The 18048-nt window shown below is 39.2% G+C and overlaps 1 protein-coding gene across 1 annotated transcript; it reads left to right on the top strand.

Moving 5' to 3' along the window:
- The first annotated feature begins 1886 nt into the window (after positions 1-1886).
- Positions 1887-8981, top strand: pnp4a (purine nucleoside phosphorylase 4a). The gene is made up of 6 exons (XM_058374091.1): positions 1887-2152; positions 3108-3271; positions 6115-6218; positions 6910-7085; positions 7311-7501; positions 7925-8981. The coding sequence occupies exons 1-6, from the start codon at positions 2130-2132 to the stop codon at positions 8146-8148; spliced, it is 882 nt and encodes a 293-aa protein (XP_058230074.1). The 5' UTR covers positions 1887-2129; the 3' UTR covers positions 8149-8981.
- Positions 8982-18048: the final 9067 nt, after the last annotated feature.

The raw sequence follows: 18048 nt of genomic DNA, 5'->3' as shown, positions 1-18048 counted from the left end.
GTTCTCCAAACTATTCGGGGAATACCTGGGTATAATCCCATGGTTTTGCACAGGAGTACAATGACAATAAAGTCTTTTTTGTCTTACATACTTACTGTTCACTCACTGTTACTGGCCTTTGAATTTAACTCCCTGTGACGTTAGAGTAAGGTCATATAGAGTGAAAAATGATTGAAAATGAAAATGAGTTTCATTCTTATTTATATTCTTGAACACCACTATCTAATAACATTTACTAATTTTGTGTCAAAGCATCAGCCTCTAACAACATTGAATTACTTTCAAACCACACAGCACAACCTTATTCAATCTCTGCAGTTTATCATCTGTTGTAAATGTGTCTGCGTCCAAATAACCATAGGCCATCTTTAGTTGTTGACACCCATTGGAGCCAGATGCACATGATCTTGTTTCATATGTGTGTAAGGATGTAGACAAAGAGAGAGCTGTGGATTTTGGATAACAGATGTACTGAGAAAAGGAAAAAGTGGAGTATGCCATAAATGTTGCTATTGTTTGTGCATTTCTAAACTTTTCATTTCATAAACAATATAGAATATGCACAATTTATATAATGTGGGATGTCATGAGAACCATATTATTCTAAATTTATAAACCTATAAATAAAGAAATTTATAAAAAGAGAAAGTGAACAGAAGCATGTAAACTAAAATCAGTAAAATTAAGTGGCAGACATAGTGAACTCATTTTCCAAATCACAAGGTCTGTAGCACATGCCCTTAAGTCCAATTACACTACAATTCCGCATGACTGCATGTGGAAGAGCACATGACCTGATGCTCTGCTTAACCAAACACCAGCCATATCCAATTCTTCTAAACCTTTCCTAAACTGTTGTTACAAATCCCATTTCTTTAACTACTAAAAGTCCAATAATGTACAAGTATGTCCTCACTTCAGTAGATGTAAATGGTTTAATGCAGGGGTCGGCAACATCCTGCCCCCCAGCCAATAATTTCTGGCCCACCAGATGATTTTGAAAATTGACTGTTTAAATGGTATGGCTGTGAGTCCCACTGAAATACATATATGTTTATTATATGTTATTTAATATCTGAGTCTTACTTGACACGCGAAAGCCACCATGCTCAGCTCCTTTCTGTCCTCTGTCTCGGCCTCTCAGCATTAACAGAGCTGCTTGTCATTGTACATACACTCATATGTGTTCTGTACAGATGCTTAGCACACATATTTTGCCCAATTTCTTTATTATAAATGAAGCTTATCTACAACTCGTTTGAGAAAAAGATGACATGGCTCAAAATCAAACTAACCAACGAACTAAAATGCTTCTTTGAGTAACGGAAATGTCCTGATAGGAATGTAAATGACTACTCAGTGTAAATACTGGAATTTCCCCTCTTTCACTATTTTTTCGATGACTGGTGTTACAGATGTCACTTTGATGCGCAGGGAATTCTCCAGGTTTTTATGTCAGTCGGTTTCTCTCGTGCATTTTTATTACATTCATTTATTACATGAGCCTATCTTCACTTGGTAGCCATTCACTAAACAGCATTTTTATATTAATAGTGCAGTTTCTGAGACAAAACTCCTAATATACAATTGGATGGTAAAACTGGATTAATCGTGTTATTCTTGAGTTTTTTTGCTTGGTGAGTATTTGCTAATAAACTTCTTTCTCAAGTAACTTGTGGCACATCTATCACCACAACTATCATCTAGCCAAACTGTAATCAGGCAATCCTTGTGACATATTCAAATTATTCAAATTGAATTTCTCTGGTCCCATGATTTGGATTAACTTTGGAACCCATTCTCTGTTAATAGACCTCACATGCTAACACCACTATAGCCAAAAATACCGGGCAGTATGCTAACACACTTCAACTCATTCTCTACTGTGTGTTGTTATTGTATTTTCTCTTTGCATTGGGCATGCAGTCTCCCAGTTTATCTCTCAGTTGATTTGGCATGGCTGATGACAACACTGAGTTGTAACCAATCAGGAAGTTGATGTTGCTTTGAAAGTTCCGGTATTGGCTTTACTTAAATGGTCTGAAATCTGTTGTCTTATTCACACACTCCACTCCTCAAGCACACTGCTTATCTTCAAGCCATACTCCCCCTTTTACAGAGACAATAACATGCACTGTAAAGATCAAATCAGGTAAGTTTTCTATTTATACTTGCTCTGCGTCTTCTATTTATTCAGATTTTTAAAGCGTAAAATGAATATTCTTTGAAGTTTTTTGTCTAGACAGAAAATATAGAACTTCAAGTAATAAAAATATAGAATACTTCAAGAGGCTTGTTATTATGTTACTACTAGAAACTAGAAAATTCATTTTCATTTTCAAATTAGTAACAAAGTAATTGTTGTAAATGATGGTATTAATAATAAGCCAAAATGATAAAAAAAATATTCAAGAGCTATATTCAACAATGCTTATAACATCAATAAGTAAAATGAAAAACACCATAATTAACAGTTTGTGGTTGCCGACATACAGATTCAGAAATAAAGCTGAATACTTATTATTTGGCCAGATTAAGAGGGTTTGGACATGTTCGGAGGAGGGAGAGTGAGTATATTGGTGGGAGAATGTTGGACATGGAGGAGGCAGGAGGCAAAGAGGAGATATATGGATGTAATAAATGAGGATATGAAGCTAGTGGGTGCAAGTGTTGAGGATGCAGAGGATAGGAATAGATGGAGAGAGATGATTCGCTGTGGCGACCCCTGAAGGGAAAAGTCAAAAAAAGAAGATTATTATTTGGTCTAATATTTAGACCAAAGACCAGAGTTCAGTAAGTTATATTGTAACAGTTTTTTTTTGCTAATTTACTAATAGTCTTTAATCATGGATGGAATACATTTAGTCACTGTCAAAATATTAATTATTAACTTTTTCACTGTGTATTAGTTGTGTCTCTTTATGACATAAGCACTATGTTTTTGGTTTCAGAAGTTTCAGAAATGTGCAATTACTACAATTATCAATGACTTCCTTCAAATCAGCATCACACAGACTCATTGTAAAGTAGTAATGTAACATTACAAGTTTCTTCAGTTATGATGAAAGGTAAAAAGTAACAGAGATATTACTAATACCTCCTCACAGTCACAAAGACTATCAGAGGACAGTGGATTGGCTCCTATCCCAAACACAACATAGACCTAAAGTGGCCATAATCTGTGGATCTGGGCTTGGCATGCTAGCTGATTCTCTCCAGTGCCAGGACTCCTTCAAGTACTCTGACATTCCTGGCTTCCCCCAAAGCACAGGTGAGGTTTGGAGCTCAAAATGTGACCAGTGACCAGTAACTTACATCAGACATGCTTCATGTTAAAACAGGACTAAATGGTTACACAATTGCTCTTTCTGTCCATATACTGCAGTTACAGAAGTGAAATTCACCCAGATGAGGATGAGATCCCTTTTAAATCTGGTTCCTCTCAAGGTTTATTCCTTAGATCATCTTGGAGAGTTTTTCCTTGCCATCATTGCCTCTAGCTTGCTTGTTAAGGATAAATTGCATTTTTAAATTTAGAATCTTGAATTTACATACTCCTGTAAAGCTGCTTTACATCAAAGTCTATTGTTAAATTAAAAAATTAACTGAATTGAAAATTTGAACAGCATTTCTGTAAATTAGGGATGTTTTTTTATTTAAAACTTGTGATTATGACAATGTTCAATGACAATAATGAGACCTGCTTTGCACAAAAGGTCAAGGAGTTTCCACATGCCTAATCTCTTCTACTGATGCATGTGTTCAAATGCCACTACATTGGATTTGATCTAAAATGGATTATATGTTTTTACACAAACTTGTGGAGACCATGGCAGTCTGAGTACACGCTATCATCAAAGCAAATACAAGATATACTAAAGTGGTCCTTAAAAGTCTGTATCATTTAGAATTTTCTGTGTATAGATAAAAACTAAAACTTCACCTGAATCTCACTAAAGTGAACCCAATCAAACAAATGAGACAAAATATTATAATTGGTCATTTATTTATTCAGGGAAATGATCCAGTATTACAGACTTTGAGTGGCAAAAGTGTGCGAACCTTAGCTTTCAGTCTCTGGTGTGACAGGAATATTCTTCTGCAGGAATAATTACAAATAAACATCTTCATTAACTGTTGATCAGTCCTTCACAATGGCTTGGAGGAATTTTAGCCCATTCCTCAGTCAGTTATGGGATATTAATGGGTTTCTTACATGAACTGCTTGCTTCAGGTCCTTACACAACATTTCTTTTGGATTAAGGTCAGCACTTTGACTTGGCCATTCCAAAACATTAACTCCTTAACCATTCTTTGTTAGAACGGCATGTGTGCTTGGGTTTGTTGTCTTGCTGCATATATATATATATATATATATATATATATATATATGAAATATTTCAAATTATATTGTGTAATATTACACTTATATTACACACACACATATATACAGATGTGGTATTTAAGAATGCGCGTCAGAGGGACAGGAATCCCGCGACGACTCGCGGCATTGTGCGGCATTGCGAGTGATGCTCTCGCGCAGGAAAGACGAGACCAGTAGGCGGTCTAGTGTACACTGAAATCGATCAACATAACGTGGCGCTGCGGAGAGCAATCGGCGTATGATATAAAAGTACCACAAAAGCTATTTAAAAGCATCATCCATCATTTTGGTACTAGTTTTGGGTCACAGGGTCACATGACCTAGAAGCTATTAAAGAAAATGTTCTTTTAAAAAAATAAATAAATAAAAGAAGACATTTTTGGAATAACAAAGAGGTGTACCCTGTGGAGGTGTCCAAGTAGATAATTTTAGTACTAGTTTTGGGTCACAGGGTCACATGACCTAGAAGCTATTGAAGAAATAGGTTTTTTTTAATTAAAAATTAAATTAATAATAAATTAATTCACATGATACATAATTAATACTATCAATTAATTCAATTTTTATTTATAAATAAACAAATGCTGTTTGCAATGCCGCATGCCATATGTATATTTAAGAAGAAATTAGAATAACTGGGGAACGTAGTCAGTTAAGTAACAAGTACCACATTTCAGTTGTACAGAAATTTGTCGACGGTCCCTAAACGAATGTCTGTCCGAATGTCTGTCTAATTTCTGAATATCAAACTAACTTCACCGCGGTTCTGATTATGTCGTGATTACGAGAAAACAACTTTTGTTATCTCGGGATCACGAGACCACAAAAGCGGGTGGAAAAAAAAATCACATGGCCTCTCTGGGCTTCTGTACAAATCCGCGGTTACTGGCGTGCCTCTTTATAGTGCTCAGCCCAGCACAGGCAATTAGGGCTGATGCACGGCACCTGTGCACGCTGTTATATAAGCCTCAGGTTTTCACTCACTCGGCGTGCGGACATAGAATCTGTGCTAGGTATCGGAGGTAATTTGGTAATTAGAGTGACACGCCTCAAAAGCCGCTGCTAGCGCTATCTAATAATCTAGAGAATATTTAAAAAGTTATTTACTGGTGTTGCAGGCTGAGAATCAGCCCACTGCCACTTCCTATTTATTAAGCCAGACCCCGACTCGGTGAGGGAACTGCTTAAACGGCTAAAGCTTGCCGTGACAAGCAGGGCTCTCCCTCTCGCCTTGTGGCGTGTGTGTGCGCACTGTCTGATGCGTTCCCAACCCACCTTTAATACACCAATCCCCGTTTAGCTTATACCTTTTTATACCTCAGACAGTTTCTTAGGTTTGTATTTTTGTTTGCCTATTTCTGCTCATTATTCTGCCCAGCTCCCTGATTGAATTTTCCACCTGCTTTCATCCATTTGGGTAACGGGTCTAGCTCAGTGCTCAGCCCCTCACTTAGTGTTAAGCCCTTCTTCCCCGTAATATACTCAGAGTTTCACATACTTTTGCCACTCAGATATGTAATATTGGATAAAAATTTCGTGAATAAATTATCTATTATATTTTTTGGCTCATTTGTTTGATTATGATCATGTCTACTTTTCGGACTTGTGTTGCAAAATTTCAAAAGAATGTAAAGTAGAATAATTTTCACTAGTCATCTCAGAAATCTGGACTCTGGGTGTGATTTATAAAAGATTATGTAAGTAAATAAATATATACTCTGTGTTAATAGTGCAGGGCCATGTTGGGAAGCTGGTGTTTGGTGAACTCAAAGGGAAGACATGTGTATGTATGCAGGGCCGATTCCACATGTATGAAGGACACTCGCTGTGTAAGGTGAGATCTTTCAGATGCATCATATATATACTGAAGCACTTGGCACCACATGCCAGAACATATGTGTCTTACAATATGTGCATCAGGCTACCCAGTTACTACTTTCAATATAACAAGTTTCTCTTAATATCATAGCTACCTTCTAGTACAATTAAAACAATTATCCTGAAAAACAATTACTGTTGGCACATTAATTAATTACTGTAAATGATCACAGTGCTAAATCACATGCTTCTGTTGTCAATCAAATCCATGGGTAGCAAAAAGCTCTTCTTGCCCAGTAGCAGATTAACAATCATTTACACCAGCAATGTCAAACCTATTGCCTTTTAGGAAAAATATCACATCTGTCCCACCAAATGAAAATCTGTGCTCTAAACTAAAACCATTATGTGGGCCAGATGAAAAAAGAGCTAATCTCTGTTAATCCACTAGGAAAAAAGTAGTTCAACAAACCCATCTACTTATGAGAGCTAATAAGTAGTTCTTCCACAGGAAGCTTTTTCCTAAAGAACTAGCTTAGTGGGATGAATACTTCACAGCTTATTCAATCACAACCCATTCTTACTTCCATTGTTCAGATAAATGATAAATGAACATATTAAAGAGCATTTATTTAAAAAAAAATTTTAGCCAATTTAGTCTATTGAAAGTGTGATGGTTGGCCTGGTGTTCTGCATCTCTATCACAGGTCACTTTCCCAGTGAGGGTGTTCAAGCTTTTGGGTGTGGAAACCCTGATTGTCACGAATGCTGCAGGGTCCATAGCAGAAAGTTATCACTGTGGTGACATCATGATTATTAGAGATCACATCAACTTTCCTGGACTTGCTGGTTTAAACCCACTAAATGGCCCTAATGATGACAAGTGAGTCAAGAATTATCTGACTTTAATGACTATCATGCTTAAGATTAAATCTAAGCTTGGTGGATCTAAATTAGACTAACCCATTCATGTAACATTGGAGCCTGTCTTCCTACAGTATGCTAATTTTCATAACTGGTAGCTGCAGTAAATGTCTAGCTAAAACTCCTATATATTTAAAGTAACTACTTATGGGCCACCTCTTAATTATGTACTGTTAATCCTCAGGTTTGGACCTCGTTTCCCACCTATGTCTGGAGTTTATGATAAAGATTTGCGAAAGCTGGCCTTTGACATCTGTAAGAGGATGGGTGTCACCCAGTTTGTCCATGAGGGTGTGTACTGTATGGTGGGTGGACCCAACTTTGAGAGCATAGCAGAAGCTAGGCTTCTGCACAAACTGGGAGTGGATGCAGTGGGTGAGCTTCTCTAAATAGTAAAATGTTGAACGTTCAAATAAGTCTTATCTATTGCATTTCTTCATTATTAATTTATTCAAAATTGACTAAAAGAAATGCCATATGCTTCCAGGGATTTAATATTTTCAAAAAAAAAGCATACTTTTAAATAAAGGACAGTATTTGAATAAAGCACTAAATCCTACTAAATGTACTAAATAAAGCCCTGAAGTATAAACAGTACTAAAAAGCCTAAAGGTCTCAAGGGCAATTTTTTTTATCACCTTAGTGCAATATAATCTTTTGTTACAAATAAAACAATATAGTAAAATATGTAGAAAAATCTGATATTACTTATAAATGAGACTAGTATAATTTGCAGTGTGTCAGTGCAAGAGTCAAAAAATATAATAATCTTCAGATCTATTTGTTCTTGTTCTACAGGCATGAGCACAGCTCCTGAAGTCCTTGTGGCCAGCCATTGTGGCATGCGTGTGTTCGGCCTCTCACTTATAACCAATAAAGTGGTGAAAAGCTATGAAAACTCAGGGACCACCAATCATGAAGCTGTATTGGAAGTGAGCAAAATGAGATCAGAATTGCTGCAGAAGCTCATTACTGAAATCATTATTCATATGGATATTAACAATAATGAAGCATGTCCATAGTTTCAAGTAGTTTAATCAAATCTGCAGTAAAGTCTGTGGACTAACAGAAGTTCCTTCACTGTTCCCTTATTATTATTATTATTATTATTATTATTATTATTATTATTATTATTATTATTATTATTAGGTCAGCCACTATGATTGAACACCTTGTTACCTTGTTTTTGAATTTCTGAAAATGTTTTTTTAAACTCATCACTCACCATACTACACTAGAGGGTGCTATAATATTGAAATAACATACTGCTTGTGACATTGTTTGTGGGTGTGTATTAATTTGCCACACTAAGGCATTGCTCTTTTTGTTAGAGACTCTGGTTCAAATTAAGACTAACTTTTCAAATATGCATGTTTTTTTGGCTTAGGTTTTGATTGCAAATTTAAATCTCAGCTTCACCAAGCTTCAGAATAAGCAAGGCTCTTCCACAAATCAAGTTGACTCTATAAACTAGGCTTTTTTCTACAAGCCTGGATAAATTCCATTGATTTTGGTTCCATAAAGGAAGCTATTCTTAAAACTGCTTAGTTAGTATAACATGTTTTATTATATTTACTGATGATACTCATAAGGATGTCTGAAGCACAAATATTTGGAAGAAGAGTACTAATAGATGCCTTCAGTAAGAGTGCATAAAGAACAACTAAGACATTTTATTTGTCTAACTGTTTATTCCACCTGATACCAAAAGAATGAATTCTAAAACTAATAAATACCTGTATACTGTTAAACTGTAGCATCTGGCCAAAATGGTGTTGGTGAAAAAGCCCAGTGTGCTGACAATGAATTTATGAACTGCCCCTACACACCATGGACACACAAGAGGGTATGATTCTGAGGAAGGACTGAAAGCATTATCACAATTTTTTTTTGTTTTATAACAAGACTGTATGTCAAGGACTGTGTCTGAATGAGACAAGCATTATTATTTGCTTATAGTTTAATCTGGTGTTTCTGTAGTACAAGCTAGATAATATAAGTTCGATTTATAAGTTTCTATGATGTGCCATGAGTTTCTTGCCAGTGTTGGGGTTTAAATTTTACAGTTTAAATTTTCCTTTTCATCAATAATTTTCTTTCTCATCTTCGTTTATGGCTTCTGACCATCCATCTTCCTCTTTATCATCCAGAGGTTTTCACTGGGGTTCAAGACTTGAGATTAGACTTAACATGGCAGAGTCTTGTTCTGGTGGTCCTCCATCAGGCTAAACCTTGGAAGACCTGGCTGTTGTGTTAGAATTATTTCACCACATTGATTTTTAAACACCATATATTGAACTATTACTAAATGCTAGCTTTTTTCTGTTTCTGAAAGATTTTCATATAAATATAAATGTTTTATATAGATATAAATCACCCATGCTTCCTCAGGCACCTGGGAGAGTTGCCAAAAAGAGACACAGAAAGTGCAAGTGGATGCCCGGAGTGTGGCAAGCGATGCAGCATCTCATTGCCTTCTCACAGCACCGGCTTACATACACTATTGCCAAAAGTATTCGCTCACCCATCCAAATAATCAGAATCAGGTGTTCCAATCACTTCCATGGCCACAGGTGTATAAAATCAAGCACCTAGTCATGCAGACTGTTTTTACAAACATTTGTGAAAGAATGGGTCGCTCTCAGGAGCTCAGTGAATTCCAGCGTGGAACTGTGATAGGATGCCACCTGTGCAACAAATCCAGTCGTGAAATTTCCTCGCTCCTAAATATTCCACAGTCAACTGTCAGCTGTATTATAAGAACGTGGAAGTGTTTGGGAGCGACAGCAACTCAGCCACGAAGTGGTAGGCCACGTAAACTGACGGAGTGGGGTCAGCGGATGCTGAGGCGCATAGTGCGAAGAGGTCGCCAACTTTCTGCAGAGTCAATCGCTACAGACCTCCAAACTTCATGTGGCCTTCAGATTAGCTCAAGAACAGTGCGCGGAGAGCTTCATGGAATGGGTTTCCATGGCCGAGCAGCTGCATCCAAGCCATACATCACCAAGTGCAATGCAAAGCGTCGGATGCAGTGGTGTAAAGCACGCCGCCACTGGACTCTAGAGCAGTGGAGACGCGTTCTCTGGAGTGACGAATCGCGCTTCTCCATCTGGCAATCTGATGGACGAGTCTGGGTTTGGCGGTTGCCAGGAGAACGGTACTTGTCTGACTGCATTGTGCCAAGTGTAAAGTTTGGTGGAGGGGGGATTATGGTGTGGGGTTGTTTTTCAGGAGCTGGGCTTGGCCCCTTAGTTCCAGTGAAAGGAACTCTGAATGCTTCAGCATACCAAGACATTTTGGACAATTCCATGCTCCCAACTTTGTGGGAACAGTTTGGAGCTGGCCCCTTCCTCTTCCAACATGACTGTGCACCAGTGCACAAAGCAAGGTCCATAAAGACATGGATGACAGAGTCTGGTGTGGATGAACTTGACTGGCCTGCACAGAGTCCTGACCTCAACCCGATAGAACACCTTTGGGATGAATTAGAGCGGAGACTGAGAGCCAGGCCTTCTCGTCCAACATCGTCCAACATTTGTGAGGTGTGTGACCTCACAAATGCGCTTCTGGAAGAATGGTCAAAAATTCCCATAAACACACTCCTAAACCTTGTGGACAGCCTTCCCAGAAGAGTTGAAGCTGTTATAGCTGCAAAGGGTGGAACGACGTCATATTGAACCCTATGGATTAGGAATGGGATGACACTTAAGTTCATATGCGAGTCAAGGCAGGTGAGCGAATACTTTTGGCAATATAGTGTATGTAACCTGCTGTAGTTCCCTTTTGCGTGAACTTGATGCTACATCAGGGCTGATGCTATGGGACTGTCAAAACCAATGCCGCCACATGCCAGGGGTTGTCTCTCCCAGAGGTTGCAAAAGGACATGACAGCTGGGAGCACAGCACCACTAGCCCTGTAAGACACAGAACTGAGACCCTGAGTTTTGAAAGGAACTATTTCAGCACTAGAAACATGGGCCCCATCTTCAAGCACTCTATGTGCCATAAGATCCCTTCCAAATGGATGGAGCAGTCATTTAGGACCACTCTGCCATCCCAAGTGGGAGGCCTCCATTGAAAGAGTTTTGCAACGATCACGCACTATAAGAGTGTGACCCAAGGTGAGAAACCAGGGTCTGTTCACATAAAAAGGGTACGAAGCTTGTGACATGTAACCCTTGTAAAACCTTGACTCTGAAAAATGTCTGCAAGAGTTGAAACAGTCTCATGTGCAGCAGACCCAAAGAAATTTGGGCTTTAGTCGCTACTGCCATGAGCCGAACAACCTCTGAGCCTGGGCTGCAGAGAGGCATTGGACTAGCCAGATGACCTTTACAGCAGAAAGGATGGAATCCCCCTGAGTGGAAGACAGATGTGCCCACATCCTGGCTGACCTATCCTCAAAAAGGTGGTCAGAAAGCACACACTTCCCTGAGATAAGCCTAAGGCCTTGGGACCTCATGTGGGCAAGCATCTCAATGCCTGGCTGCCACATACATCGACTGAGGCAAGATGATCCAGTCAGACTAGGCCAAAGCACCAGTACACTTCGCCCCCAAAAGCAAACCTGGGAACTCTCCTGTGCTCTGGCCTATGTAAGGTGTGCCCAGATTTCTGAGAGCGTTGGGTCGTGTTGTGCAGCAGTACAAATAAATAGTGAACCTTTTACTCTTGCCCATGCCTACAAGTGTGCTATTTTCTCCAAACTTCTGCAACAAAGGATAGGCATCCTTCAGGATTATAGTTGCAAACCAGTCCTCAGACCTGGTCTGCGACACAATGACCTTTAACATCTATATATCCTCGTTGAGGTCGGGAGAAATCTAGCATCAGTATGTTAACAGCCCATCCTTTATGTGTTGTAAGTTGTGATGTAGGGCTTCCATGGATTGTTATTGTTTGTCCAGCTGGGAAATTTGAATGCCAATCAACACCTCTCAACAACAACTCTGTCATGTTCCTCAAACCATTTCTAACAATTTCTGCAGTATGACAAGACACATTATTCTGCTGTAAGAGGCCACAGCCATTAGGGAATACCATTGCCATGAAGGGGTTTAGGTAGGTGGTACATGTCAAAGTGAAATAAACAGTTACATTTCCACAGTTTGAAGCTATCCCAGATCATGATATTGTCTCATTTAAAATGTGTCTTAGACATTATATGTGCACTATGCCTCATTCATGCTCATTTATGTCTGCTCCTGCAGAGAAGTTCTTCAAGACTCCCAGAGTCATCATAAATGATTAGATCAATGTCTGAGCCCACAGAACTTCATCAGGTGACTAAGAGTCTTAGATTCAACATTTTGCCACACCCTAGATAATGTAGCTCCACTTAGAAGAAAAATAATTAGAGAGAATAAAAATATCATTCTGGTATAATGACCACACATGCACCTTAAAGCAGACAAGTTAAATTAAATTGAAGGAAAGCCTCCTGAGCTACAGAAAATCTCTTAGTGCTGCTAGATCAGCATATCTCTTTAACCTAACTGAAGATATAATAATTCTAAATTTTTATTTAATAATGTAGCAAAATTAACTAGGAATAAAACCACTGTAGGAAAATACACACCATCAATATGCAGCAATGACTTCAATGGCAAAATTGAGAATAGCAAAATATTCTTCCAATTTATTTAAAACCTGACAATTTGATAGGTAATCCTATAAATAACAATAGTACTATATCTGATCAGTGCTTGGAATGGAGTGTATTCTTCTTTGAGAGACAGATTTAATTTTACTAATTTCTTCTTCAAAATCATCCTGCATACTAGATCCCTTTTGTACCTGTTTGTTTAAACAAATAATGCCAGTTGCAACTGAAGCCCTGCTAAAAAATTTAATTCTTCCCTTAGTACTGGATGTGTCTAAACCGTTTTTAACTAGCTGTTATCATTCCACTGATTGAAAACTCGAACCTCAGCTGCTGTCAGCTGTCCAACTATAGACCAATATCAAACCTTCCCTTTATTTCCAAGATTCTATAAAAGGTTTTAGCACAGCAGTTTTGCTCATACCTACATAGGAATAACATTCATGAAATGTATAAGTCAAGATTTAGGCTTCATCATAACACAGAGGCAGCACTATTTAAAATGGTAAATGCTCCTATTACTCCTATTTCATTATGTCGGCTGAATAAGGTTTATTTACCTTACTTTAAGGTTTATAAGTTTTTTATACACACAACGAATTTGGTTCCAGCTGTTGGTGATCCTCAAAAGTACAGACATAAAATAATGACACTATACATTTAATTTAAAGACAATGCTATACAAAATTATTATGCTATATAAAATTGAATTTAGATCACAATATACAGAGTATGAGACTGGTTAATATGTGCATATACAAACTGTAGTTAGAGTCCTAACTAGAATCTTGGCTATCTGTTAAATTTTTCATTGATTAAAAAATACTACTATGACCTATAAAGCACTCAATGGTCTTGCACTGCATTAACTGCATAACCCTCCCAGTCTACCAAATACTGTAAATGGCCTTTCCTTTGTCTGGAGTCAAGGATGGAGCAGAATAGATAGGCAGTGGTTCTGTTGATTTCTAGGAGCGGTGGCAGTGTAGGATCATTGGCTGTGGGATTGCCGGTGAGGGCCGGTTTGAGGAGAGAGGCGTGGAATGAGTGTGAGATTCGATAACTGGCTGGAAGTTTGAGGCAGTATGTCATAGGGTTTATTTGCTGGAAGATTTTAAAAAGGCCCATTTTTGGCCCAGGGAACTCACTCCACTGTTGTTCCCTGCTACAGTAGGTTCGTAAGTAATGGTCCAACTGTCCATTCGACTGTTTGTGGTAGCTGGAGGTGAGGCTTACGTTGATGCCCAGCTTGTGACAGAATGCTCTCTATACATGTGAGGTGAACTAAACCCCTCGATAGGAGACTCTCTGGAATGCCATAACGGAACACATGTTCAAACAAAGCTTTAGCAGTGTCCATGGCTGTGGGGAGTTTTTTCAGTGGGATGAGTTTGCACACTTTGGAGAAACTATCCACTGCCACCAGGACTACAGTAAACCCGTACGAGGAGGGGAGATCAGTGACTAAGTCTACCAAGTGTGTCCATGGGTGTTGGGGTACTGGGAGAGGTTTTAGGAGGCCTGCAGGCAACTGGCAAGGGGTATGGACTTGGGCGCAACTGGAGCAGGTATCCACATAGTTATTCGCATTAGGAGGCACCAAAATGTATTATGGAGCAGTTCTGTGGTTCTCTGGATACCTGCATGGCCAGTACTGAGGGCAGTATGATATTCCAGGTTGGGGACATATCCGGGCTTTCCACAGAGGTGCTTTAGAAAGGCATGGTGATTGTGTGTGTATGTGAAACAATGACGCAGGCAGTGGGGAGACCATTGTGTGAGTTCTTTCTTGTTCCATGAAATTCCAGGATCATGGGTCTGGCGCCAGGGAGAACCCAGGATCATCTGGTTAGCAAGTGACAGTGACAGTGATTTCTTCTATGTGAAAGTGGCCAATTTGCAATGTTATGGGTGCCATCTGGTGAATAATAAGACAAACCCCTATAGGTTTGTTGTTCACTGCCATGATCTTTAGTGGAACGGTGCAACTGGTGGTGGGGAGCTTCTGAAGGAGTTGGTGGTGAACAACATGGGCATTAGAATGGCAATTGCCATAGGGAATCTGAACCTGTAATTAAAAGCATAGAGAAATGGGGGGGTGTACTCACCTAAGCAGTTAGTGTAATCGCCTTGTCTGGGCAGAGTGCACAACGGTGACCGGCTGCACAGTAGTAGCACAGCTAAGGCGTTGTCAGCATTGGCATTCCACAGCGGAAATGCAGGTTTGGACTATCTGCATGGGCTCCAAAGTGTGCGAAGTTGTAGCAGTTGGAGAGAGATGGAGTCACATCTGCCAGCAGGGTATTTGAAAACGTCCCAAATTAACTGAGTGAAGTGTATATAAAGATTGTACCTGGGCGCCACCATCCCACACCGCCATGGCCTAATCCAGCTCTCGTCCAGTAAGTAGGGTAAGGAGAAAGGCACATTTTGTGGGATCCTCAGGGTAGGTGTCTAGTTGTTGAGTGAAAGAGACGGCACATTGCCACATGAACTCTTTACACTGGTCTGCAGTCCCATGAAACTTGTCTGGCAGTTCCATGCACACAGATTTGTGGTGTTACCGAGGACTTGCAGGTGTTGACTGTTGGTGGTTTGTTGGTATGCCTTCCTTGGACCACATTTGGTAGATATTATCCACTGCATACAAGAACTCTAACACACTCGTTTTGCCATCACAATTTGGCCTTCATTAAAGTCACTCAGATCCTTACACTTGGCTATATTTCCTGCTTTCAACACATCAACTTCAATAAGTGACTACTCGCTTGCTGCATAATATTTCCCACCCACTGACAGCTACAACTATAGCTAGATAATTAGGGATGCACAATATTTATCGGACAGATAAATTATCTGCCGATATGGGTGAAAGTGACATCATTTTTATTGCTCTGATAAATAAATTAAATCCGATAACTAGATCTGATAAAGTACGCTTGCTGGTAAATCAATCAGTATGATTGATCCGAGATTCATCTGCTTACCGAGTGCACGTGACTGCAGCTTTAAACTGTGTCGTGCTCATTAGGTCATCTGTGAACATGCCTTCGCTGGTCTGGAAGTTTTTCTTGGTGGCAGTGGAGGACAATGCCACTGCTATTTGCAATGCATGTTCAGCAAGGATTCCGAGAGGAGGTAAAAAGGTGTCAAGTTTTAACACAACAAATCTTATCTCACTTGAAGGGTTGTCGTCGTGGCGAAGCTGTATTAAAAGAATATGAAGCAGCCATGGCAGCAGCAGCTACTAGCACTAAACACAGAGCATCGAGGAAGGTATATAGAACTTAAGGTCTATATACCTTCCTCATCCTCATGCACTAAAATGTTTGAATAGATGCATTTCTTTGTTATGCATGAAATACTTGAATATAAATTTGTTGTTAATGAGTTGTTAATTGCAGATAAACCATAGTTCTGTCATAGTTCTGTTAAACCCTTTCTGTTCTTATTGTAGTGCCTTACACAAAAAATAAACACATCTGAAGAGTCAGGACTGATGTTTGCTATTACATTTAGGCCTAAATACTACTAAATACTAGATACTAAAATCAGTTTCATCATTGCATCTTAGATTTTCTATTCTCCTGGATGCACAAACTGCAGATTATATGAAAATTCTAATATAAAAATAGTCATGCTTCTAGGCTGATTGGAGTCTCTAAATTGCCTGTTTGTGTGTGTGTGTGTGTGATTGCATGAGTGAATGAGAGTGTGTGTGTGCCCTGCGGTGGGTTGTCCAGGGTGTATCCTGCCTTGATGCCCGATGACGCCTGAGATAGGCACATGCTCCCTGTGACCCAAGTATAGATCAGATAAGCGGTACAGACAATGAAATGAAATTAACTAATTGGTTATCGGTATCGGCCATGAGAAGGACTTATCAGGTATCGATAATTAGATAATCATTGTTCACTTTACCTCTCAGTAATTTTAATGTTTTGGCTTATAGGTGTACTTCACTCCAAATATATCAGGGGCGTCGAACATACTGCATAGACAATGGGTTCTTCTTTTTTTGTTTTTTGCCCCTGCTGTTATGGAGTAGGGCTTGGTACAAGGTGGAAATGAGTATCGAGCAGGGCCCATTATCCAGTTAGATAAAATGGTGGAAATTATGAACAGGAGACCAGATCAATAATTCGGAACAGACAAGGAGGAATGCAACTAATAGAGGACAATAATAATAATAATAATAATAATAATAATAAAATTTTATTATTAATATTAATAATAAAAATGTTCTCTGGCCAATGCTCTCAGTGGTGGAACAGCATCAAAGTATGTGTAAGGAACCAGGAGTGAATACCTTTCAAAAATAAACGTGAGGAACACCTAACCTTAATAAAGCTTCTCTAAATCCAACGCTGAGGATATCTGGTGGACTGAAGAAATTTTGGAAAATTATCTCTAGGGAAATTTACCACTCTGATACATGGCACAGACTATGTCCACATGGCAACTGACAAAACCCTGGGGTTTAAATAGCGGCATGCAGAGGTGTCAGCACTAATTACCTGCATGGGACTGAGGTGCCATAAGAGTGTGCAGGGGGCTGTGGATTTTCCTAAGAAGGCACCCAAATGTTACACCTCCCTTGTGCTCTGGTGGTCTCTCCTGCCTGGTTTTGTTTGTGGGTGTGTCTGGGCATAGCTTTACTGCAATTAAATCATTAAACACACCTTTTCTCAATCAGCTTACCAATCAGCAGTATGTATATGCAGGGGCGGACTGGCCATCGGGAGCACTGGGACATTTCCTGGTGGCCTGACGGTTGATCTGGCCCACCTCCACTAGGAATAAATCTTCAGACTGCTTAATCTACAAATCAGTGGTGTGAAAATGACATCACCACATAACCCAATGTCAGCGACGCACTGCCTAATTGGCTATTTCCAGTGGCAGGTAATAGGTGTTTTCGACTTGAAGCGGGGCTGTGCAGACCGATCAGTATATGAGGTGAAAGTACAGCAAGAGTGTGCTCGAATATGTGCTTGAATCACTCTCGCGATACTTTGGCGTCTTTGACAGACGGATGCTTTCATCCAAAGCAACTTCCAATAGATAAAATCAAACCAACAAACGAGCAACATGTAAGTGCTGTGACAAATCTCGTTTAGTCTGATGCAGCACATGTAGCATGTTTTTTAAAATAATAAATAAAAAGTATATAGAATAGAGAGTGCTAGTGTTTTTTATATAATAAATAAAAGAAATCATAGAAGTAGAATAGTGTAAGTTAGAGGGTCAAGATTTTTTTTTAATAAATAAAAATTAATTACCTACACACATGCATTTACAACATTGCTAACTGCAAGCT

Source organism: Hemibagrus wyckioides, linkage group LG21 (assembly GCF_019097595.1).
Source record: "Hemibagrus wyckioides isolate EC202008001 linkage group LG21, SWU_Hwy_1.0, whole genome shotgun sequence".
In the NCBI taxonomy this organism is placed as follows: domain Eukaryota; kingdom Metazoa; phylum Chordata; class Actinopteri; order Siluriformes; family Bagridae; genus Hemibagrus; species Hemibagrus wyckioides.
The sequence above is the reverse complement of the archived record's forward strand: the minus strand, read 5'-3'. Positions and strand labels throughout refer to the sequence as shown.